The sequence below is a fragment of the Xenopus laevis genome, chromosome 8S, assembly GCF_017654675.1.
Source record: "Xenopus laevis strain J_2021 chromosome 8S, Xenopus_laevis_v10.1, whole genome shotgun sequence".
NCBI classification, from domain to species: Eukaryota; Metazoa; Chordata; class Amphibia; order Anura; family Pipidae; genus Xenopus; species Xenopus laevis.
In genome coordinates this window covers 68,386,776-68,412,902 of record NC_054386.1, presented here as the reverse complement: position 1 = coordinate 68,412,902, position 26,127 = coordinate 68,386,776, and the positions used below count along the sequence as shown (strand labels likewise).

General features: G+C 38.9%; 1 protein-coding gene across 3 annotated transcripts in view; it reads left to right on the top strand.

Moving 5' to 3' along the window:
- The first annotated feature begins 825 nt into the window (after positions 1-825).
- The window catches only part of LOC108700144 (palmitoyltransferase ZDHHC9), a 35,683-nt gene continuing 10,381 nt past the window's right edge, over positions 826-26,127 (top strand). Inside the window, exons 1-5 of one of the 3 annotated variants that reach the window (XM_018233053.2) lie at positions 826-970; positions 17,985-18,283; positions 20,866-21,026; positions 23,948-24,106; positions 25,122-25,259. In XM_018233053.2, coding sequence (XP_018088542.1) covers positions 18,117-18,283; positions 20,866-21,026; positions 23,948-24,106; positions 25,122-25,259 — 625 coding nt within the window. In that variant the 5' untranslated portion in view covers positions 826-970; positions 17,985-18,116. Of the gene's footprint in view, positions 971-1,016; positions 1,451-17,984; positions 18,284-20,865; positions 21,027-23,947; positions 24,107-25,121; positions 25,260-26,127 lie in introns of those variants that run through there. The other 2 variants (XM_018233054.2, XM_018233055.2) reach the window with 2 other exon arrangements.

Sequence of the window (26,127 nt, the reverse complement as noted above, 5' to 3'; positions counted from 1 at the left end):
GAGTGACAGGCAAAGCGCAAGACAGAGCCACAGCAAGCAGGATGAAGAGCCGCGTGAGGCTCCGGAGCTGCAGGTTGCCTACCCCTGGGTTAGGCATTAGTAATGGGCACGCTGACACTTGCACAAAATGTTCAGGTCGAGGCAGGTTTGGCCCAAGCCCTATCTTTGCCCCACTTGCGCATCAGGCAGCGTCTATTTATACGGTAGAAAAGTAGACTTTCACAGTAGGCCAGGTCAGGTGCAGAAAAGGAAAGTTTGGATGCAAGTCGACACTTTGTCAACCCACATATCACTATTGGGCAGGGGTCCCACAGTGGCAACATTTTGTGAGTTAGGATTGTGTTTTTTCTGGTCTATGAGCACCGAGAAGTGCACATCCCCAGGCTGACCCTCAGCCAACACTAACCTAACAGGTAAATTTGTGTGGTACTGTGCGCTACAATAGACTCCAGTAGAAACTATTGGGCTGCTGTCAGCACCCACCAAAACAAACGAAACTTGGCTTTTTTGTTCCTTGGCACACTTATGAGTTCCAGTTAGCTGAGACAACAAAGAATTACTTAGAAGTGGCCAAATGAGGGACCGAGGCTCTGGTGGCAACGGGCATGGCAGACACAAGAAGAAAAGTCAAAGTCTATTTTATTCTCTCACAAAAGCAGGATACGCTTGTAGAGTGGAAACAAAAATATTGTAAGCGGACAGTACACCCAATGCCTGTCGTGCCCACCACAGCACCGCGGTTTGTGTTAACCAGAGCTGCTCTATCCTTCCCCTTCACTCTCCAAAGGCGGCTACGTGCCGCGTCACTACAGTTATATAGGTGCAGTCGTGACGCCACAGTCTAGCGAGATGAGACTTGTGACGTCGGGAGTAGCTGTCCGGCAGAAGCCTAGGAGCTTGACATTAAGCGATCCGGGACTTCGGGCTGTGCTCACTAAATCGGGAGTGTTGGGCGGTATGTGCTTAGAGGGTAAGGAAGTGTGTGGGACTGCAGTGCTGGGAGGCACCGTGTGTGAGGGGAGCTCGCTTTCCTGCACAAAGCATGTTCGATGTGACAAAGAAATTGGGGTGGGGTGCTGCATGCCTTTATACACTACACCGCCCCCCCTAGAGCGGGGATCGTCTCTTCCTGGACACCCCTGTATCTCTTAGCAATAGATTCTCCCTAATCTATCAGCAAATCATCCCTCCCCACAATTGTGGGCAAATGTGATTTAACCCATGTGTAGTGGTGGGAGGGCCCACTCCATGCGTAGGGGAGAGAAGAGGGCATGCTTGATATTGAGGGTCTCTGTACCTGTCTTAGTGAACAGCAGGGAGGAGTCTTTGCCTGTACTGTATGGATTTCCTAGCGGCTTCTGTACAACAATAGAGGACTTGGGAGCAGGCATGGTCTTCATCCTTATGCAGTAGGAGGGACCCGTATAGACTGATGTGATGCTGTACATTGGTATGGATGGACTTTATCTATGTCTCTATCGTTTTATTGCAGGAAAGCGATGCAAATGCTTTTCACAGGGTAATAATAGCTCTTGTGTGGCAGAGCTACTGTTCCATTGTCTTTTTTTATATGGATATATATATATCTTTTCTACAAATATGGGATGGTACTGTATGTGTCAGTGTGTGTATGTGATCTCTATCTATCAATCTATACATCTATATATGTATATTAGTGTGTGGGTGTGTGTATGCATGCTTTTTTTAGCATATACACTGTGGGGCAACTTAACTAAGGTTCGAAGTGAATTTTCGAAGTTAAGAACGTAGAATTTCGAACTATTTTTTGGGTACTTCGACCATCGAATAGGCCTGACTTTGACTTCCATTCAAATTGAAAATACTTTGAATATTCAACCATTCGATAATCAAAGTACTGTCTCTTTAAAAAAAACGTCGACTTCGACACTTCGCCATCTTAAACCTGCGAATTGCTATGTTAGCCTATTTGGACCTCCTAGATCCTAGAAGTTTTTAGAAGTCAAATCGATCGATCGATGAAATTGTTTGATTAGAAGGATTTCATTGTACGATCGAACGATTTGACTTCGACCGAAAACGGCCAAATTCGATTAAAAAAAACGTTGTCATTTGAAGTCGAAGTAATCCAATTGGATGGTCGAATTTCTAAGTATTTTCCACTTCGAAATTCGACCCTTGATAAACCTGCCCCTGGGTGTGATGTATACACACTCTGCTCAGCAAAGTTGCCAGGTCTAATTTTCAAAACCAGCCGAAAGCGACTACTAAACCAGCTCAAAACTAGCCAAGAGACACTTCAAAAGTAGCCCAAAAATAGCACAATATGCGCAGTGAAAAACAGTCTAAAATGGATTTATGTGTAAATACGCCTTTTTAAAATTTTCACGGTTTGGCAAATTTGTCCATGAAGCAAAATGGGACAGTCACCTGTCACCAGCAGTATTATTACAGAGGGGGTATAGGGGCCCCAATATATATATATATATACTCTTTCAATAAATATTTGTAAAACGGGTCAACCTCTAGACATTTTGGTGGCCAGCAGATTTTTGCCCCAAAATTGAGTAAAGTCACCAGAAAACACTAGAATGCTTAAGATGGACAGGAGACTGGGGTACAGAGCCCAAAATCTGGTAACTCCCGACTTCTATACAAGTCAGCCCCATTGCATGCTGGGTATTGTAGTCTTACATTAAAGTTGGCAAATTGTTGAACAAAAACTCAATTATGCATTGGGAGACACAGGCTTTGCCGATTAGGGCAAGAAAAAACTTTGGCTGGTTTCCAAACTACAAATCAGCCAACAGCTGAAAAAGTAGCCCAAATCTGTACCTTGACTAGTTTGTACTTTCAAAAACAGCCTGGGCTTTAAATTAGTAGCCCAATTTGGCTGGAAAACCGCCAACCTGGAACCCTAGTGCTCAGTCCAGTATGTAAAATGATACAGTGTGTATGCAGCTGATTTTGAATGTAGAGCATGTGTTCCAGCCCCCCCCCCCATGTGTTTCTTAATAAATGTTTGAATGCCCTGCTTTCTCAGTGGGCACATCTCTCTCTCTCTCGCTGCAGATTGTATATTGCCAGGGCAGGCTTTCATTATTTGCAGCCATAAAAGTTCCTCTGTATTTGATGTGTTTTATTATTCCCTAGATTTCTCATTTTCAATCTAGTAATGTGTTGCTTGATGTAATGGTCTTGGAGAAGTGCAATTTGTAATAACCTAAGGTCTTGGCATTCTTTATGGGAACATATTGTAGATTTGGGGGTAATCCAGGCTGTCCCTGTATCATGAGAATGCACAGTTTAAAGAACAGCATATTTTCCCTTGATTAGTTTTGGCCGTTTCAAGGAAAATTTTGGTGTACAGAATACAGCTAAAAATAGACTGCTGTAGCAAACCAGAATTGCAGCTTCCAGCCATCAAAATATTGACATTACAGCCTTTACTAAGAAAAGAGAATAAGATCAACATTTTTAAGAAATAGCATCCATTTTTCTAGAATATGGCTTGCTATTCCTGTTTCAAGGGTTTGCAGACAATGCGTCACTGTTGGCAGGTTTTTCCCATAAACAGCAAAATATACTGAGCAGGATACTTCTTGCTTCCTTGGGCAGTAGACTAATATGTAGAGGCATGCACATTCACCTTTACTGCAAGTATCATCTTCGGACACTTGCTGCCGGTTCTTTTAAGTGATACAGGTCCTTTTTACTGGCCACACACTTGAAGACCAGCTTAACTGGTGAGGTCTCCAAACAAGCAGATCTTTAACCTGATCCCATTGTTTGGCCCTTGGGCCAATGATCGGATCAAAATTACAGCTACGCATGCCATTGGATCAAGGACTGCATCAATTCGCAGATGTAATCCTTGATCCTAGACAACGTCAAACCTTGTCCTAACTAGGGATGCACCAAATCCAGGATTCGGTTTGGAATCCTTCTGCCCTTCTGAATCCTAATTTGCATATTCAAATTAGGGACAGGATGGGAAATTGCATGAGTTTTTGTCACAAAACAAGGAAGTAAAAATGTTTTCCCCTTCCCACCCCTAATTTGCATATGCAAATTCAGGTTTGGTTCGGTATTCGGGCGAATCTTTTGCAAAGGATTCAGAGGTTTGGCCAAATCCAAAATAGTGGATTCAGTGCATCCCTAGTCCTAACAATATCAGCTGATTATCAGCCAGATATCCGTTTGATAGGCTGCCAATTTAAGGGTATATTCATCTAAGAGCAAAGTTACAGATGTCCACAGTCCACTAAAGTGAAATTCCACCGCTCTCCATTAATTTCTATGGTATTTTTACTAAAGTATTTATCAATTGGCGAAATACACCTTTCAAAATCCCATCTAAATTAATGGAGGTTGGCGGAATTTCATTCAAGTGGTCTGTGGAGATCTCTAACTTCACTCTTTGATAAATATACCCCCTAGTCTAAAGCCAAATCAGCAGCTCAAATCTGCTTACATATCGGATTTAGTCACGACAAATTATCCTCAAGTGTTTTTAATTACAAGATATGCAAACCATTGTCAGCATCCAGGTTCAGGTTGAGAGAAATCTGGCTTCTATTACATGTTTCAACATTCACAATCGGCAGAGCAGGAAATCGAAAGGGACAGACAAATTCTACTTTCTGTAGCAATAACCTTTACAAATAAATAAATATAAAAAGAATTGAACATTTTAAATTAATGTATACTGGAAATACCATATCACTTCTGTAATAAAGTGTTTGTGCACAGGGACAGACAACAGAGCACACATTAATATGGTATTTTCAGATTCATTTTTAAATGATTCATTGGTTAGTTGGTTGATCTGATGGTGACTTGATTCTTGGGGTTTGTGTAATGGTTCTGAAATGTTGGCGACACTAGGTTTACACATGGACCCCCCTAGAGTGTCGAACTATGTTTGTGTTTATGGTGTGAGTATGGTTCATAAATATTCGTTAAAAATAACTAATACACTACACTTTCTTCACTGTTTGCTTTCTTGTCTGCTCCCCTTGTATTTGAGCCGATGGAGAGAATTTTACTTAGATTGTAAACTCTACAGGACAGGGTATTCCTTTCAACTGTCTCTCATACCACATGGCACTTAATCTCTGTATATTTAAATTTGCATATTTATAAATCATACAGCACTGTGTATCCTAGTAGCACTAGAAATGCATGTATACATACATTTCTAAACATAATGCCTGAGATTTGGCTTTGTGTGGCCATCCTCTTTGATAGTATCAAAAAAAAATCGTTTGACTATTCGACCATTCGATAATCGAAGTACTGTCGAACTTTGACTTCAATACTTCGCCAACTTAAATCTGCCGAAGTGCTATGTTAGCCTTTGGGGACCTTCCAGAGCAATTTTCTATATAAAAAGTTTTTTATAATCAAAGGAAAATTGTACGATAAAATTTTTCGGATCGTACGATCGGAATACGATCATACGATGAATAAAATCATTCGAATGTTGGAGGATTCTATTCGATGGTCGGAGTATTTTCCACTTCGAAATTCGACCCTTGATAAATCTGCCCCTAAGTGTAAGGGGGTGCTATTCGCAAACCTGGTCATAGATAGAAGTTTAATTATTGCATTACCTTGTAATTAGCAAGTCAGTTGACGCAAATAATCAATACTTTTGGACAAATTGCTCAAGATTTAGGAAAAACAGCTGGTTTGGTCTGCTTAAGCCATAGCTTGTCAATAATGTCAGTCAGGAAATGGCTTCTGCTGCAAAAATATACATCTAAAGTAAGGACTCTTAGACACAATCTTTTTTTTGTTTGTTTTCAAATATATGATATGCAGGCCACAATGCATATTTTGTATTTATTTATCTTTATGCAGCTTGGGGCATTTTTTTGTGAATACTGTATTGTATTATCAATATGTAGTAAACACATAAAAGATAAAATGTAACACAGATGTTCTAAGATCTATTTATTCTGCTTGGTTTTCCCCACCAGCATTCAGACAGAATTAATGAATTGTATAGGAATGTTATGGGGAATATAATAAGTCATTAATGGAAAAAATATGAATAATTTGAAAAGCTTATTTAAAAAACAGAAAACACAGGTTTGGATGGACAAACACTCTGGTGCATTCCATGCAAAAAAAATCTTGCTTTTTTAGCCTCAAACATATTGTTCCACTTTTGTCTCAAAAAAAAAAACTTGCTTCACTATAGCTCAAAATTTAGTGTCTCTCAAAATAAAGTCCTATATATAGTGAATAAGATACCCCCTGTTGTACTATATTAGGATGTTGTAAGTCATAGAGGAGTTCCTCGACCTTATAAAAAGGTAATGGAACCCCAAAGTGACTTCTAATAATACACAATAATAATACACAAATTTAAGTTTGTCAGATAAGCTAAATTATATCACTAAGCACCGATTACAATTTATGACATCACAAAGAACAGTTTATAAGAATGGAATTTACAGGATATTCATGGCTATATACAAAACAATGGGGGGGGGGCTTTCTCTCTTGATGATGAGCTAGTAGTGGTTACACAGGGAGATGCCACAATCTCATTAGATTATTTGATTTGCTCAATAGTATGATGATCAGGTTTTGTTGACTGTATGGCTTTAACATTATTATGAATGCTGTTTCCAAGGCCCAGCCAGCAATATTTATGATTGAGCGTTGCAGCTCACTCCTTTATGTACATTCCTTGGAGGGAAATAAAGTTGGTTCTGTCAGATCAGGACACTTTTGAACTTGAGGGCTGATTTACAAACATGATTGCTACTGACAACTTCAGACCTGTGGGTCTTTGCTTTTATTTTTCAGTTTGCAGTAGAATGTTGCAAAACGAATTTTTGATTGCTAGTTGCATATGCAATTTAGGCCATTGGTCTTTTATTTAGAATTCCAGGGGCAGTTGTGGTTAATGGTAAAGTATGCACCTAAAACACTATTGCAAAAAATGTGCATAATAAATAATAGGAATGGTATTTTTTTTTTTTTTTTTTTTTTTTTTTAAAAATACCTCCTTTTCAAAGTGTTGCAATTATGAAGTGTGGTAATTTCTTTTTCACTGACCTTTCTACCCCTCTACACTTTTCTCCCCCACTCCCCTTATAACAGGGTAATTTGTTCAGAGCTCCTTATCTTCCTCTGGACACGCAAACCCCTCCCTTTCCTAAACTGCTGTATCATAGCTCTTCTTAGTGGGCAGGTAATTCGATTTATCAATTTATCTTCTGCTCGGCAGATCCAGGAAGTACTAGATTGAAATTGGCATAATATTCTTGTTTAGAAAAAACGAACCATAGATATTAATTAACAGTAGGCAGAATACCTTTTCCGTGGTCTGGACATTCTTCATATACTATAGCTTCTGTAATAATTATTGTTTTTGCTATGACCCTAATCACTTTTTGGCGCTGGCTGATAAATGAATGTATGCTTTATTGTACAGTATCCTGCAGTCTTTCCTGCCTTTTCATTTTGGCTGTTTCTGAACTATGACCATTATTCCATTATCTAATGCCAACACAATTTGATAGCTGTAGCACAGAACCAAAGATTGCAGATAGTAAAATATAACATGTGAGGTGATGTGAAAAAGTAGTTTATTTTGAGGATATGCAGTGATGAGGGAAAGCAGTATTGATCATTAGATTGTGTTTGACAGACACCAACTCGATATTGGAATGTGGAAGGTTGAATGGCAGTATTTTTCCACATATTTTCACACGGCAACTGAAGTGCCTTTGAAGTGATCTATTCTCAGTTTACATTGTTAGATGTATTTGCTATAAGTGTGCGTGTTCCTTAGGTTGGTGTGTTTTAATATGTATGTGTTTCTGTGTCTTGCCAGGGGGGAAAAATACACTTTTTTTGGCATGAGTCTGTTGGTCTATTTAAAAAAAAAAAAAAGCTGCATAAACCCAATCTGCGCTGCCAATAGTAAACTTGATTGTTATTATTTATACAACATACATAATTCCTCAGACTGAGAGGAAACCATCATAGTCGCTGATTTGCAGATTCCATTGCTCCCTAACCACCGTAGGCTGGCAAGGTCATTCAACCCCTCACCTTGCTTCATGCTAAAATGATGGATTCATGGGATTGATGACCTATTGCTTTCCAAAGAATTTGTATACCTCCCACCATGGAGGAAATACATATCTATATTGCCTATCAATGCATGAATCTTTCTGTATTCTCGGCAGTCCTCTTGTCTGTGTGCATAAGATATGTCTAAAATTGCTGTGTGCCATCACCCTTAGGCTAATGGTACATGTGGTGTTTTGGTCACCAGTTAAAGTGAAAATGCTAACTTTTCTGGGTGGCAATCAGCTTGTTTCAGCCACATTTCCTACATTTCACTTTGAGAAGTGGTGAAAGTTGTACCAGGACTGGAGGTGTAAAGCCCCATGTGCAGTAAGCCAGAAGGAAAAAAATATATATGTTCCCTTCTGTTTCTGCCTATATGCTTTTATAGTCTATAGAGTACCCTGAGGAAACCAACACACTCATGAAGACAACACAAAAATGCATCTACATCTGGTTAAAACTGCACCCTAGACAAGTGCTACAGAGTAGCAGTGCTAACCACTACAGCATCATGGCACCCTTTAGGTTTTTTTTTTGGAGGGGGGGACAAAATACCAGTTCGTCTTTCCAGTATATGTCATGCAAATCCAAGGCCTTACCAGTTGTAACACTGATGTTTGTTAGAGTGTAAGCTTTTTTGGACAGGACTATTGTATTGGTTGCTTTTTTATGTATTTGTGTATCTTTAGTGTATACACCAAGTATTACTGTTTTCTCGACAAGTCTGTATTTCCTATGTACAGCTATATATGCATCCTCCATCTTAAATTGCTTCCTTAGTATTAACTGAGAGCCAGATTTACCAAATGAGATTAGCAATTGAAAACTAGATTTAATTAATCCTTCCACCCAAGATAGTCCTGTGATCTGAAAGTTCCATTCTGTCCCCACCAGAGTTCTCTCATCCTTCTTATTCTGCCATTTGCTGAATGCCCATGGGCAATCAATTCCTGAAGCAGTGGGGAAAATGTGCCAGATTCAATTCTTTTTTCACATAATAAATATTCTCAGCAGCGAGTGCTCATTTTTGGCCACTTTTCTCTGCGCATTACCTCTTTGACTTCCAAGTGCATATTTTATATTGTTGCCAACTGACAGGATATTTATTAAGCATTTTTAAAGAGGATTGAAAATTGTGCATCAGTAATAACAATGCAACATCGGTAAAAAAAATGATCATGATCACAACACTACAATACACTTCATACAAACAGTGGCTCTGGGGCTGTGTAACTTTTTATAACTGAATCATCTTGAGCTTTGAGTTCTTTTCTCTAGGAAACATCAAAGCAGGCTGGCACAAGCCTGGACCACACCAAGTAGAAGAGCCGAAGTCAGATGATAAAGGTTAAAATGTTACATTTTATTTTCCATAGGCCTGATGCATTTCGTGTCTACCAAGGACATTTAGAGCCTATGACTAAGTGTCCTTGGTAGACACAACACCTTTATCATCTGACTTCGGCTCTTCTTCTTGGTGAGGTCCAGGCTTGTGCCAGTCTCCTTTGATGTTTCCTGGTGATTGCTCCCTTTGCTGAAGGTCTGGGGCATGCACCCGGGCCCACCATGTACAGTGTTAAACCTCTCTTGATGTACTCCATACACTGGTTCTTTATGTTTTATATTTGTGTATTTTTCAGTTCTTTTCTCTGCTTGACATTAGTGTAGCTTTTACATACTGGGAAGTATAATGGTGGTCGTCTGTGGTTTTTTGTTTTTTTTTTAAAAAAAAGTCCATAAACAAATATATGTGAGGGTTACTGGTCACAGTGTTGTGGTGGTATGCATCGTAACATATAGAGTATACATGAGCATTAATGCTGATCAAATAAATTGTGCATAGTGGCTGCTCATGTTTCTGTGCTGCCAGGTTCTCAGGCTAATTTTGCAAACCAAGAATTTGTGTGTGTCATGTTTCATTTCACCATGGAATACATGAGAACCTTGTTCAATAAGAAAAATAACTCAAGAAATTCATAAATAAAGACAAATTAGTCATTGCAGAGTTTAGAGAATGGTTCTTGTGGTCCTGAGAGCACATGGTTTTACTGACCCAGTGTTTGTACAGTTTTGAGAGATGGAATAAAGTGCAGTTTTCTGTACACTTTATAAAAAGGGTGCACTGCATTTTGCTTTCTGTTCTAGACAAAGTAAATTGATTGTTTTATACAGTAAATAGAATGTATATCTTATTATTAAAGTAGGTTCTATTCTGCACAGATTACAAATCTGAATTTTTGTGTTATGTGTATGTTCCTGATGTTTTTGGAGCCAAGGGAATCATATCCACAGATTGCATGCTAGAGAATGTGTTACGCCCATTGTAAACTACAGGCCTTTATACTTTGCTATAATGGATAAATCTTCAATGATACCTACGGTGGTATCCTCCTTTTTTTTTTTTTTTTTCATTTTGTTTTTAAAGTCTGCTTTATCTTTAGCCATTTGTGTAATCAAAAACGCAATAGTAGAAAAAAAACCCACTAAGTTCCAGAATAGAAATTCCCCAAGATTCCACGCTCCTTCACCAAGACCATCAAGTAATTTCAGTTGTTCCGACTGGAAGGCAGCTCATGCGCATTTAAAACTCATGCACTGTTGAAGTTAGAACAGCGCATAAGCTTTTTAGACATGCTCTCGTCCAGGGGGAGAAACTGTTTTGACATATGTGCAGTTAGTTAGCCGACGCCATGTTTATTACGTCTGTGAAAAGAAAAACGTTGGTGCTGAGAACAGAGCAATACCAATACTTTCCAGAGGGCACTGCAGTAAAAAAGGATCAGTTTTTTGAAAAAACATTTTAGCAATCAAGTAAACGCTGGGGCATGATGAGGATATAGATTAGAAAAAACTTTCCTTGTCCTGTAACATTTGTTGAGTCATAGATTGCATAACCTTGTGATGTGACTAAATTGCACCACTGCAGTTCCCAGTAGCAACCAATCAGCTGAGTTTGCTACAAGTGAGCTAAACAGAGCACTGGATTAGATGTGTGCTCTTAGTTTGTGACACAAGCTGTAAATTGCATTGGTATAGTAAAGTAGCCCTGATCTATGCTATGGTGTAGTATGGGGTTTTGACAGCATAACCAGATGTAGTTTCTTATTTCACATTTTCGAACAGCTGACCACTAATACACATGTGCTTTCAAATACTAAGACTAAGATGTGAATGGGTAGGAGATGTTTAGAAGCATTTTGTCCCCAGCACACAGAGCTGTTCATTGACTGGGTGGAAAACCTTTTGGAATTTCCCTGCATGCCATTGCATGCATTGCAAGAGGATTCCTTCACACTGTGTCTATTTATAAAAAACAGCTTTAATTACTTTATTGCCATTTTTTTAGTTATATAACAGATAAGCTTGTCACTGGATAAACAGGGCATCTATCCATGTTTTAGAAAGTCTGACCTCAAGAAAAGCCTTTGCTTTGATTGCTGTTCTCTGGCAAGCCTATAAGGAGTCTAACTGATATTCTATGTACCGTATATACTCGAGTATAAGCCGAGTTTTTCAGCACACAAAATCTGTTGAAAAAGTCTACCTCGGCTTATACTCGAGTCAGTATGCTTGGTACGTGTGAATCCACTTCCCCCTTTCCCGGCCGGATCTTCCCCTAGCTGCCCCGTCCTCCCTCAGTCGCAGTGCGCCACTACCCGGTCCTGGACTGTCTGGACAGTGACTGTAACTCACCTTCCGCAGCTCGCAGCAAGAGAGTTGATTTTACTGGCCAAGTTCTCCGCCTCCTCGCTGCAAAGTGCAGCCATCTGAGTAACAAATGAATCCTGCATGTACGGAGAGCAGACACTGCGCCATCCCAGGCCCAAGCACCCGCAAAGATTCCCTTCTTCCTGTCACATGTCTATAAGCAACACGCGCTGGAGCTCCGGTTCATGGCACAAAAGGGACACAAAGCAGCATGACAAGCACAGGAGCTGTACAGGATATGTAGCAAATGTATGAGCTTGTCTGTCCTGTGCTTATAACTGCTCACTCTGGGGCTGCTGCTGCTTCTTCTTCCTCTCTGACAAACTCCGCCCGGTCCCATCAGCCGGTGCGGGTGGTCACGTGACTTCCGCGTCAGTCATCGCCAGAGTTCTGTAGATAGGGTGCAGGCACAGCGCGAGGTTGGGCATTTATTGGTGAGTTGCACACATCTTGGAAAGCTTAAAAATGCAGTGTGTATTGGGCAAATTTGTGGCAGCATTTTTTGGAAGACGAGGGTGTGACTTTTGTGCAGTAGCAATATTCTTACATTAGGGTGTCATTAGTGGGTAGGGCTTTCAGCCCAGGTGAGTGTTGGGCTAATACTTGATGATGTTTTAATTTAACATATTTTTATTTATATAAATTTTGCCTATTTGAAGCCCCACTGAAAGTCTGTTATGGTTCATTATGCACCATGTTGGCATTATGTGGTATGTGCATGAATTGTCAACGAAACAAATAATTGAGTAAAATTATGCAATGGAACAGGTTGATCTGTCATTTTTCACCATAGGCTTATACTCGAGTCAATACGTTTTCCTTCTTGAAATTAGGTACTTCGGCTTATACACGGGTCGGCTTATACTCGAGTATATACAGTATATTAGACATACTGTGGTGCACTACTGCACTTATGTATGAGCTCAGGTTTTGTGCAAAACCACTTTTTTGTCCGGGCTGATAGGAAACTGTGTTTCAAGGTACTCAGATTTTGAAGGGGTTCGGTCACATCACACTGCCCTAAGCCTAGAGAAACTGGCAGATTTTAGTCCCCTGAGTAACGTATTGCAGTGCCTGTAGCTGCAGGTAAAGGAAAACGTAGGCATTCCCCTTTTAAATGCTTTTTTTCCTTTTGTTGTATTTAACATGGTGGTATCCATGTATTACTTTATGATCTGTCTTTCGACGGGATACTTGCAAACTTGGAGGGATTTTGAATTCCTATTCAGTACCATAAACCAGAGTTGTTGGGTTCAAGCCTACTTTGTGATGCAATATTTCTTTCCCCCTGACCTCCCTCCTTGTAAAAAATTTTTTAAAACAATCAATCCCTTCACCGACCAACTGGATGTTACGGTTACTAGCCTGCAACAGTCAGAATAGTGAAAACAATAATTTGATGAAGTAAAAATGAAGAATGATAGATGAAAGCAGCTTTACCCTTAAAATTAATAATTGCAATACTTTTCTCCCCTTTGCATGCCCCTGTTAAATATAAGGCATATAAAATGAATACAAAAGCTGCAATGCAATGACGGTTGTAAAGGCACTGTTTTTAGTCTATTATGTAGCATATCTAGATTGGTCAATAAGCCCTAAGAATATTCACTAGCGCAGTACAAAAATGCATTCATATTTAAAAAAAAAAAAAAGTGTCACAGTAGTGATGGGCAAATCTGTCCTGTTTCACTTTGTCGAAATACATTGAAGTCAATGGGCATCAAAATTATTTTGATGCATGACAATTTTGATGCATGCAATTTTTCTCCGCAAAACTCTTTTGTCCAAATGCATTAAAGTAAATGGGCGTCTGAATAATTTTGACGCGTGCCAATTTCTATGCTTGCGCCAATTCTGATACACAACATTTTTTTTTCAAAGCAAATTTTTCCACTGCAAATTTTCGCAGCAGTTTCTCGATAACATTTGAGGGTTGCAAAGTGCGGAAATCCACCACAAATCCATGCCTGCCGAATAAATTCGCCCAGCGCTAGTCATAGGAGTTTATGACACTTGGTCTGTTTGGCCGAAAATATCCTACTGTATGAGACCATTGTGGGCTGCCAGCCTCTTAGTAGTAGTCCCTTATGTCCAGCCAAGTGTTTTAGAGGAGGGCAGTATGTTCACATATAAATATAGTTAGTATGTACGAAAACTTTCACCAGCTGATCTTAGCTACACTTGGAGAGCTATTTCAGGGGGGTTTACAAAGAGGCTCCATTAATGAAACCTCATTCATTACTAGTTCTGGTAGTAGGACATTGCCAGATCTTCCCATCAGAATAAGGAGCTGGCAGAATGTAATGTATATTACCAGAAACATAGATAATTGCATTGTGCTATTGGGTTAAAACAAGCATGTCAGCCTTTCCTTTTAATTGTTTTCTCTAATTAGTATTTCATATCATCACATTCCCTGTGGCATTTATTTATTTCTGTTCTGGATGCATGCGATTCTCAGTTGGCCAGACTACTGATTGCAGGTAATGAGGGAAATGCTGTGAGAACTTTCCATTCCCAGACGGGTTTGGCAGTTTAGGACTTCACAGTTAAACAAAGCACAATAAGTGGATAATTCTTCTGCTATTTATTAAAGTTATATTAATAGATAAACTATTTACATATACTCGTTACATTTTTGTCATAATTTGTGTACACTGCTTGAGACACCAAAAAAGTGGGGATCACTAGTCTGAGATTATGAATATTTGTAGTTTTAGTTATTTGGAAATGTTAAATTAAGGGTGTAACTAGAAGATACCCTATTTTTTAATACACAATAGTATTTGGAGCAAGACTACATAAAAACCATGGTAATTCTTTTCATTTTTAATGTTACTTATTTTAGTTATTTTTTCCTTTTTGTGTAAGCTATGGAACTAATTGCTGTAGAGCACTTCCTACTTGTTCCATAGGGGAGTCACATACAGCCTGTAGGATTCCAGCTAAATGGCCTTGTTGACAAACAAAACACAGTTGGACATAACTTGAATTGTTGTTAAGGGCTCTTACACATGAGCGTTTTTACCTGCGCTCCCCAGCGTTCCGTTTTTCGGCGTTCAGCCGCAGGGGAGCACAGGAATAGACACATTTAATTATTTCAAATGGGGCTGTACTCACACAGGCGCATGTAGGCGCCGAACGCAGGAAAAATGCAGCATGTTGCGTCTCAACCTGCGTTCGGCGCCTACATGCGCCTGTGTGAGTACAGCCCCATTTGAAATAATTAAATGCGTCTATTCCTGCGCTCACCTGCGGCTGAACGCCGAAAAACGGAACGCTGGGGAGCGCAGGTAAAAACGCTCATGTGTAAGAGCCCTAAGAGATGACTGAAGTTGCACTTTAGTAGAGCCACAAGATGTTTATCCCTGCTGCAGTTCAGATCATGAGGAGCAATCATATGAAACTACAATGGACAAGAGAGGAAAAACTAGTTACAACTAGCTCCTTCTCTATAGAGCTACAGTATTTATAGGGTTTCCATTTTTCCCACTGAATACAGTGAAAGTCTTTTAAAAATAGTTCCTCACATGCCTCCTGCTTCACACAGCCTTAAGCTGGCCATAGATGTTGAGATTTTTAAAAGATCAGATCCTGATCGTGAGACCAATATCTTCTCAGAACGATCGTACGATCGTACGAATTTACCATCAACTAAAAAGACCAATTTGGCAGGAAAACAAAGGGGAGCTGCCTGCTTGGCCCTGCAAACATAGAGAGATTGCACTGGGGCCGACAAAGATTTTTTGACCTGGCCGATCAATTTCCCGACAGATGTCGGGCGAAAAATCGTAAGATGTACGATCGTTCGAATACCACTAACCGCACGATAATTTCGAAGGATTGGTCGGACTTCCCTAAAATCGGTCGTTCGGCAAGAAGAATCGTCGCGTCTATGGGGACTTTTAGTCTCAAGACAAAAACTAAAGGTTTTAATCCTCATTTAAAGATGCAGATTAATCTCTTGTGGCCAACAGTGCATTACTAGCACAGACACAGCCGTAATATTCAGGGCCATTAATAACCTTGTAGATGTAAATACATAAGTTAGCATGCCTCCACTTATCATTTCCTTTGTGTTTTGTAAGAGGCATATGAATGCCTTCTGTGTTAAGGTTTATCAGTATTTTAACAACCGTGGCAGGCTTTCCAGCTCCTTTTGCCTCACCACACCCTGACTTCTGTGGTCCTACAATTTATTGGTCCACCTCTTCTGTTAACATGGGCTTGTTGAGTTTTCCCTTGAGATAACATGCAAAAGGTGTATATTCTAAATTATGCATTATTTTGTTTTTCACATTTCATTGTGAAAAGGATTGCTCAAGCAATATTAACTACATCAACTCTCCTTGCCCATTGCATTTTTCCACAAGCTTAAAGGGATCCTGTCATCGGAAAACATGTTTTTTTCAAAACGCATCAGTTAATAGTGCTACTCCAGCAGAATTCTGCACTGAAATCCATTACTCAAAAGAGCAAACAGATTTTTTTATATTCAATTTTGAAATCTCACATGGGGCTAGACATTTTGTCAATTTTCCAGCTGCCCCTGGTCATGTGACTTGTGCCTGCACTGTAGGAGAGAAATGCTTTCTGGCAGGCTGCTGTTTTTCCTTCTCAATGTAACTGAATGTGTCTCAGTGAGACATGGGTTTTTACTATTGAGTGTTGTTCTTACATCTACCAGGCAGCTGTTATCTTGTGTTAGGGAGCTGTTATCTGGTTACCTTCCCATTGTTCTTTTGTTTGGCTGCTGGTAGGGAAAAGGGAGGGGGGTGATATCACTCCAACTTGCAGTACAGCAGTAAAGAGTGATTGAAGTTTATCAGAGCACAAGTCACATGACTTGGGGCAGCTGGGAAATTGACAATATGTCTAGCCCCATGTCAGATTTCAAAATTGAATATAAAGAAATCTGTTTGCTCTTTTGAGAAATGGATTTCAGTGCAGAATCTGCTGGAGCAGCACTATTAACTGATTCATTTTGAAACATTTTATTTTCCATGACGGTAAGATCTAGCTAGAACTTAGGCTGTCCAACTTTTTCATTTCAATCTCTAACGTTTGGTCATGTCCATCCTCCTCAATTTGTAGCTTAAAGGGCACCTATCACGATTTTTTGTGGTGTAACTTTCACATAGTGTCTTTACTTAGTAAATGGTTTTAGTTATGATTGGGGCCCTTTAAAGGGATTCTGTCATGATTTTTAACATAGGCTGTCCAACGTTTGGTCATGGCCATTCTCCGCAATTTGTAGCTTAAAGGGATTTTATGGTGTCGTTTTTATTTCTAAATTACACTGTTTACACTGCAAATAATTCACTCTACCATGTAAGATTTCATTTCTGAACCAAGAAATATATTTTTTAAAGTTGTAATATTGGTTTGTAGGCAGCCATCTCAGGACATTTTGCCTGGTCTTGTGCTTCCAGAAAGATCCAGTGCTGCACTATGGAACTGCTTTCTGGCAGGCTATTGGTTCTCCTACTCAATGTAACTGAAGGAATCGCAGTGGGACTTATCTGGTTACCTTGCCATTGTTCTGCTGCTGCGGGGGGGGGAGAGAGGGGTGATATCACTCCAACTTGCAGTACAGCAGTAAAGATTGACTGAAGTTTATCAGAGCACAAGTCACATGACTGGGGGCATCTGAAAAACTGACAATATGTCTAGCCCCATGTCAGATTTCAAAGTTAAATATAAAAAATTCTGTTTGCTCTTTTGAAAAACAGTTCAGTGCAGAAGTCTGCTGGAGCAGCGCTATTAACTGATTTGTTTTGAAAAGAACACATTTTCTCATGGCAGTATACCTTTAACTGGTCCACATTTTGGGAAACACTGCTTTAGATATATATACTATCAATTTTTGTCTGGCATGTGAAGATCAAATGCTTTATACTAAAATCTGCACCTAAGGATCTTTGTCATAGGAAATGTTTGGATCCCATTAGCTGGTGGCCAAATCCAGATAGTGAGTCCCTGAAGGCTGAACAAATGACCACATCAGTTTTTGTCATGTACAGCCACTATTTTTTTATAGGCTCCACAAATATACAGTTTTCTTGTAATCATATATAAAATAGTAGAAAAAAATGTATCATTTAAATATCTTAATAATCACTAATAAGGCTTTTTATGTACGCTTGCTTCATCTTCATGCATTTGAGACTTCTGACAAATCTGTTTTTCCTTTTCCACAGGACTGCATTTGGCTCTAACATGATGCCCGGTATACCTTGGATATTGTGGGAGAAACTTGGATAGCATAAGCACAGAATAGGACGCGTGTGAAGGGCTGCACCTGGCAGCATTTCTACATAGGTGCTGGAACCATGTCTGCCATGATGCTGAGGAAAAAAGTCACTCGGAAATGGGAGAAACTACCTGGGAAGAACACATTCTGCTGCGATGGTCGGGTGATGATGGCTAGACAAAAAGGCATATTTTACCTAACCCTGATACTCATCTTGGGCACTTGTTCCCTCTTCTTTGCTTTTGAGTAAGTCCTACATTCCATTCTTTTAACTTCATTATTAAGTCTTGAGCTTTTCTGTCTAAGGGCAGAGACTGACGAGGCGATTCGGGGAGATTAGTCGCCCCGGCAATAAAACGCCTATTCTTTGTGCGACTAATCTCCCAGAACTGCCTCCCCGCCGGCTAGAAACGAAATCGCCGACGGGATGTTAGTTTCCTCGTGGGGCAACTTCGGAAAACAAAGTGCTTCGAGTGCCATCCCGCCTGCGATTTCGATTCTAGTCAACTGGGAGGCAGTTCGGGGAGATAAGTCACCCAAAGAAAAGGCGATTTGTTGCCAGGCGACTAAATCGACCCGAATCTTCTCGTCTGTCTCTGCCCTAAGGACTGTGATCTTTTAAAATACTTTGCATCACAGGGATGTGGCAAGATCCAGCAGAACTGGCAGTGCCATAGAGCAGGAAATAAAAGACAAGACAGATCCCCATAAGTTGCTAATAGCTGCCATATTGTGCACATCCACATGATAACCACAGAAGTGCGGCCACTCCTTATTCTTACCTCATTTTCCCATACACAATAGTGTGTTCAAATTCGTTAGATTTTCACGGTTGTTGGCTGTTTGCCCTCCTAATCTTTGAACACAGAGTCATATCTACAAGCCAACATTTCCTTCTGTTAAGTAAAAACGTAATTGAATAATGTAGTTCTGGTAGACATAACCTTCCATATGTCACTTTTAAAAGTGCAGACCTGATAAATATTATGGTTACTTTAACTTTATATTTGGTTGTCCTGTTGCAAAAAACACCACTAAAAATCAGAATGTAATATCACAATCTTCATTTTATATGAAGTGAATCTACCAACCCAGCATTAAAATATATCTATTAAATAAATCGGTGTTAAAATATATGCTAACACTTTTACTCTAATAAAACCTTGCCTTTACTTCAGGTATGAAAGACTACACTCCAAACATATGGTTACAATGCCACGTGTCGTATGTGAGGCGAATTTCGCAGAGGAGACTTTATTGGTGTATAAAGTTGTGGTTTTTTTTTTGTTTTTTTTTTAATGTGCATTGATTTCCCAGTTTTATGCGGCACAAGCAATTATAGATCTTGCCATCTAGGTCAGAATTTATAAAGGGGGCAGTTCCCTTTCTAAACATTCTCTTCAGTTCAGTTTTTTAATCAGTACACCAAAAATAATGACTTTTCAGATGGTTTCTATTTTTTATGTTTTTCCATTTTTCTAAAAAGTTTAAAGTTTCATTTTCTTCCCTCTGGTGTTTCCTAGTAGCATCTCTGTAAACAAGGTTGATAGTTGATACTTTTAGTATCAGAGAAATTAAAAATAGAAAATAATGTTGCTAACCCTCAAACTGTTCAAATGTTTCCTGGAGGAACACTCTGCAATAATGCCAATCTAGCCAAGTATGCTAACAATTCTGACACTGAAGGAAGGCTCACTGTAATTGGCTACGTCACAAAAGATCTGGAGTTCTGGAGAATTCTTGGGATATGGCCCTTGTTGCTTTCCCCATATAGTGACTGCAAAGCATTTTGCTAGGCTCCTTCGCTGGCTGCACATAACACTATATTGACTGAAAGGATATGTTCCCTAATAGCTCAGCTCTAAAATGTATACAAACAAAAAGGAAAACTGATCTGGTATAATGTTTACTTTAACTGTAAAATGACCTTGAGTTTTTTTTTTCTTCCCTGCCTGTTAATTGATGTTGAATTCCATACAACCTTAGTTTTCCCTTTATGGTACTAGTAATATACAAGACTGTATAGCCTACAGTGCGCTTGTTTATGGGAGAATAGAGTCCAGGTTACTATATGGATTTCTGTGGATTCTGTCATAGGTGTAACAGTGAACAACACTTGTTCATGAATACACGCAGTAGGTAATATGTATTTGGTGCCTGCAAAATGCCAGCTGTTTCAGCCAGTTGCAGGAAGAAGAATGAAAGCAAAAATTTGCCCAGTGTCGATAAATAAGCCCCACTGTTTAATTTACTTTGTTTATTTGTAAGCAACCAAGCACAATGAATCTGCTTGTGTCCGCTTCCCAGTCCCTACTTTGACGAGCCTCCTCTAATCATAGCACTTAAAGGAAGGAGTCTGCTCTGTGGGAGACTAATGTTAATTTTGTTTACCTCTTGGCTCTGGATGGTTGGATACCTATAGAGAAATTAAAGTCACGATCAAGGACTGCTTGTTACACTGTGATTGAAAAATTAAGTTCACAGGTACCTCTGTAACCCAGAAGTATTTAAATAATGCAGAAGATTGTAGTTTAGTGAAGATAATAGGCACATGGAGCAGATTCCTAGACACATGAAAGAGGACAGAGTTAACACTTCCACTTCCATTTGATGGTTTCTATTTCTTAGGTTAATTAATAATTAATACTCTGTTTTGTACTGCCAACAGCAGCTTATAAATGTCATCTACAAGTAATGTCAGTATAGTTTGTTTGTAAAATTGTCACTCTCTCTAGTAAGCACTGGAAGTGGGTAGAATTCCTATAATATAATAATGCAACCACAGAGTACATCCTTTGATGTGTAACCATGTTTTCTTTCATATGCAGGTGTCGCTACCTGGCTGTGCACCTCTCTCCAGCAATACCTGTCTTTGCAGCAGTACTTTTTCTATTTGCCATAGCTACACTCTTACGCACAAGTTTCAGTGACCCTGGAGTCATACCACGGGCATTGCCTGATGAGGCAGCTTTCATAGAAATGGAAATAGGTGAGTTGTTCATTGGAGTGCGCATTTCTTCATATGAACTGCACTGAACATTCTTGCATCAGATGTTTTGCACAGGGTGTTGCAGAACTGAAACCTCTCTATGTAACTGATACCTAGGGGTTTATTTACTAAACTCTGGTCTGGCTTTTTGGGGCAAAACTTAAATTTTTTGGGATTTATTAAAGCCCGATGCTGCAAAATGTCTGAATCCGAAAATCCGCCATCTCTGACCTGCCGAGGTTGTATATGTCGGTGGGAGAGGTCCATATCCCAATTTGAAGTTATCATGGTCTGCATTGTGTTTAGCCCGAATATCCAATTATTCCGGCTTTTTGGGCAAAAACCCGAAAAAATCAAATGATTCGGGGGAAAGTGCAAAAAATCGTACAATACGATTTTTCGCATTTTTTTCTGGGGTTTTCCCCGAACTGATTAATTTGAGCTTTTTAAATAATAAATACAGTCAAATCATGGATTCTAGTTTGGTCAAACCTTTTTTTATTTAGAAAATCTGAAAAATTTGGATTTTGATAAATAACCCCCTTAGTCCAAGGAGTAGTAAAGCATATGACTATATAGACTCCTCTTACAAAGAGATTTGTTTTTTCCTTTTATTTCTTTAAGCTGTAGGTAAGCTGCCCACACAGGTAGATTTGATTGACTTCATTTTTGTAATATACTGGCTCTTTCTATTTTTAGATGGTAACGGTAGAACAAGTTATACTAGCTTTCATATACTTTATATGACATTTCAACATAAGGAACAGGAAAGTGTAGCAACCCACAATTACATGTCATTCCTATGTGCAATGATTGGCAACAGGGAAAGGTGTTTAACCATTTAAGCGTCACAAGTTTTTGTTAAAGGAAAAGGAATGTGTAAATCACTTTGGGGGTCAAAAAGTAGCCACACACCCCCAGCGATTGTGATCACTTACCCGATACCCCAGGTCGGTGTGCCTGTTATCAGAAAGCTCCACCAGCCTGGGGTACTTTTCCATTTCAGCATCAAGTTTTCTGTTTGTTTAAACATTTCATTCCCGGAATTGGAGGTAGAGTCAGTTTAGGGTTTATTTTATTTTTTCCACTGTGCATATTAGTATGCTTTCTACTCTTAGTAGAGGTATTTGATTTACATGTGCCAGAGACACTTCAAAGATTCTCTGAAAATAAAGCCAGAATCAGACTTTCAGATCCAGACAGCAATGCACAGGCCGAGCCTTTAGGCTTGTTTCTGTGGTGAGTATGTTTGACAGAAGCTGCCCATTGCTGGAACAACGTCATAGAATATGCCATAAGCAATTTTGCTGAATGTAAGCTTGCTGTGTTGTTCTGATAACATTGGCAGCTCTGTGATTCTGCTATGAGCACTGCAGAGCATGGGATTCTGCCATTTCTTTCAGTCCATTCATTTTTTTTCTGAAACATTGTGCTATGTTTTAGAAATAGAAAGTGTAAAGGGGCAAAATATTTATTTTTTGTGAGACTGCTGTTCGGATAAATGCATCTAAATAAAGGCACTGAATATTTTAGTCCTAGAAAAATAGAAAATCTGTTGGTTTTTTTTTTTTTTATATTTTTAGTTATGTATTTTTGTGTTCGCTGCAATTCTGTTTTTCATCAAGCAGTTATAGAAATTCAATCCATAGACTCCAGTTCAGCGGTGTCCATCTAGTGGGCTTATTGGTCCATGAATGTGTTAGAATGTTTCCTTAAAATGCAACGCTATTACTGAATTTAGCAGGGAATGTGAGCTCACCACAGCAAGAGCAGTTCTATTTACAATTGATCAGGAAAACGTGCTTTTAAATGATTGCCAACTTTCATTTTTTTTATACCCAGATAGGATTTTTCACAATATATATGGTGTCCGTTTGTGCATATAAAATGCTTTCCCTTATGACCAGTCTTATTTTTAAAGGCTCCTTAAATTCTTGGTATCCTTTTTGCAATCATGTTTTTAAGTCAATCATTTCTACTTCAGATGATGACATTCGCTATATCAGTGCTGTAAAGTCTATATAAAGAGTTGCTCAGACTCCCTTTTCTATCTGAACAGGCCAGGTAGGGGGAATGCTCTTATTTTGTTTCAGAGAAACCATAATTAAGGTCTCTTTGTGTGCAGGGATATAAAAGGAATGTGACTAATGAATAAATGTAGCCTGAAGTGTTAATGACAAGGTATCCGTTAGTCTATAGGGCAGGGGTGGGATATATACAAATAGCAGCAACAGTTCTAGAGGCTCTGCACCATTATAAATATTTCAGCAAGCTGATCTGAATATGCAGGGCAACTATAGCTACTCTGAACTCCCCTACAGTCTCTGTACCTGCCAAAAATATGCATAATTATATAATTGAACAAATTGATCTATTAAACATATTCATAAATAACTGAAAAATAGGGATGGGCGAAAATGGTGCAAAAATGACACCCATAGACTTGTAATTCGCCAAAAAATTTCACCGGCCGCGAATTTTTGACGAAATGGGTCAAATTTGCCCATCCCTATTGAAAAACTCAAAATGAAATAATTGTGTTAATTCTAACTAACAATTTTTACACAATTTAAATCTAAAGTTGAGTGTTCCGGTCTTTGGTTTTTCAGTCTGGCAGCTCAGTAATCCAGAAAACCATTGGAAACATGCTTTAGAAAAACATAAGAAGGTGAAAATGAAGCATTAAACGTCCGTATTAGAAAAACTGTCACAAGTAGGCGATAGAAAGTAATTGAAAAAATGTCTTTTATTTCTGGTGAAATAAATGAAAACAATTGAATTGAAAAAATTGTTTTGGAATGTGAAAAACCCCTTTAAGGCATTATATTTTAATCAGAACTTAATTTCCTACAAGGTGCAGACTTGATAAGCAGATCTTGTATTTCTTCCTATTCCTTTTTTTTTTTTTTTGTCTTACTCAGAGGCAGCCAATGGAAATGTGCCACAGGGACAGCGGCCACCGCCCCGTATAAAAAATGTTCAAATTAACAATCAGATTGTGAAGCTGAAATACTGCTACACATGCAAAATCTTTCGCCCTCCTCGAGCCTCGCACTGCAGTATCTGTGATAACTGTGTCGGTAAGTCAAATACCACATTAGTGTAGACCTTTTCCAACTCAGCCAGTCCAACAATATTCTGATTGAAACCAAAACAAACCTACCGCAATTCGATAATTACAAACGTCTATGGGGTATATTTATCAAAGAGTGAAGTTAGAGTTCGCCACAGTCCTCTAGAGAGAAATTCCACCACTTTCCATTAATTTCTATGGGATTTTTAAGAGTATTTATCAATGGGTGAAAGTTCATCATTTGATAAGTACTCCTTTCAAAATCCCATAGAAATGAATGGAGAATGGTGGAATTTCACTCTAGAGGACTGTGGCGATCTCTAACTTCACTCTTTGATAAATATACCCCTATGTTTTGGTGTCATTCAAGCATGAATTAAGTAAATGGCAGTTGTCCTGTTGACATTTTGAAGATATCCTGGTCTGCACTGGGTTTCATTCAATAATTCAAAAATGTTGTGGTTTTGGGCATTAAATCTGAAAGTTGCAGATTTTGGTGACAAATCAACAAATTGTACACAATTTTATCAAGATTTTTTTTCGTGAAAATTTCTTGATAAATATGGGTGAAAAGTCCCATACAGATTTGATCAGAGTGGATTTCAGAAGATAGTGAGGATTTTGAAATAAATAATCCTCGTAGTGTTGCTATAGGTTAGCAGACCTATACAAACACTTGACCAAGAAATTCTACACACATTAGAGGCTATTGTTTGCAACTTTTATTAAATTGCCTTTTTTCAAAGCCATGCCTACATGTGGAGGCCACGGCTCTAATGCCACATTTTTAAAAAAAAATCTACCATTTTAATCAAATAATTCACATTTGATGTGTACTGCAGGGATGTACCTGACCCCCTGAACTTTTATTAGATAGTCCAAACCTGAATTTAAATTTGCTTTAACAATGTTATATTTTTTTTTTTACTATTGTCGTGAATTTTGTGGATTTTACAAAGATGGAAACGCGTTAAAAGTGGTGCTCCACTTACTTCGGTAATGTTACGTTTATCTGTTCACAGAGCGCTTTGATCATCACTGTCCATGGGTGGGAAACTGTGTTGGAAAGAGGAATTACCGTTACTTCTACCTCTTTATACTATCTTTGTCCTTTCTTACAATCTACATCTTTGCCTTCAACATTGTCTACGTTGCTTTAAGTAAGTTGCCTCATTTTTTCAGTATATTTGAACTAGGGATGCACCGAATCCACTATTTTGGATTCGGGCAAATCCTTTGTGAAAGATTCGGCCGAATACGATCTGAATCCTAATTTGCATATGCAAATTAGGGCTGGGAATGGGAAAACATTTTTTACTTCCTGGTTTTGTGAATAAAAGTCACACGATTTCCCTCCCCACCCCTAATTTGCAAATTCGGATTCGGTTCGCCCGGGCAGAAGGATTCAGCCGAATCCTGCTGAAAAAGAGCGAATCCTGGCCCAATCCCGAACTGAATCCTGGATTCGGTGCACCCCTAGCTTGAACATTGCTCTGACCTATTTCAGTTGCAAACTTCATTGTGACCAGTGAAAAAAATAGTATATGATATTCAAGTCATATATGCAGACAAATAATGCTCCTTGTGGAGAATTGCCTATAGAAACTTTATAGGAAATGTGAACTCTCCAACATAATAGTGTATATTCGTAAAACTTATTAACATGGGCATAAAAATAGAAACAATTGACCGGGTAGGCAGTAACTGTAGTTATACCGCTGCTTGTAAAGAATGACTTTATTTTTATTTAAAGGGGTTGTTCACCTTCAAACACATTTTCCAGTTGTTTTCAGATTGTTCAACAGAAATAAAGACTTTTTGCAAATACTTTTCTATTAGATCATTTTTCTAATATTGAGATGTAAAGTGTTATTTTCCACCTTCTAAACTAGCTGTAACTCTGTAACTGATCTAAATTGATATATTTAGTTGATACATTTCTTATCTTTGTCCCTGCTGAGCAGAATCCCTGACTTTCATTACAGCCAGCTGTTAGAATTGATACAATAGTTGCTAATACTCCGCAGA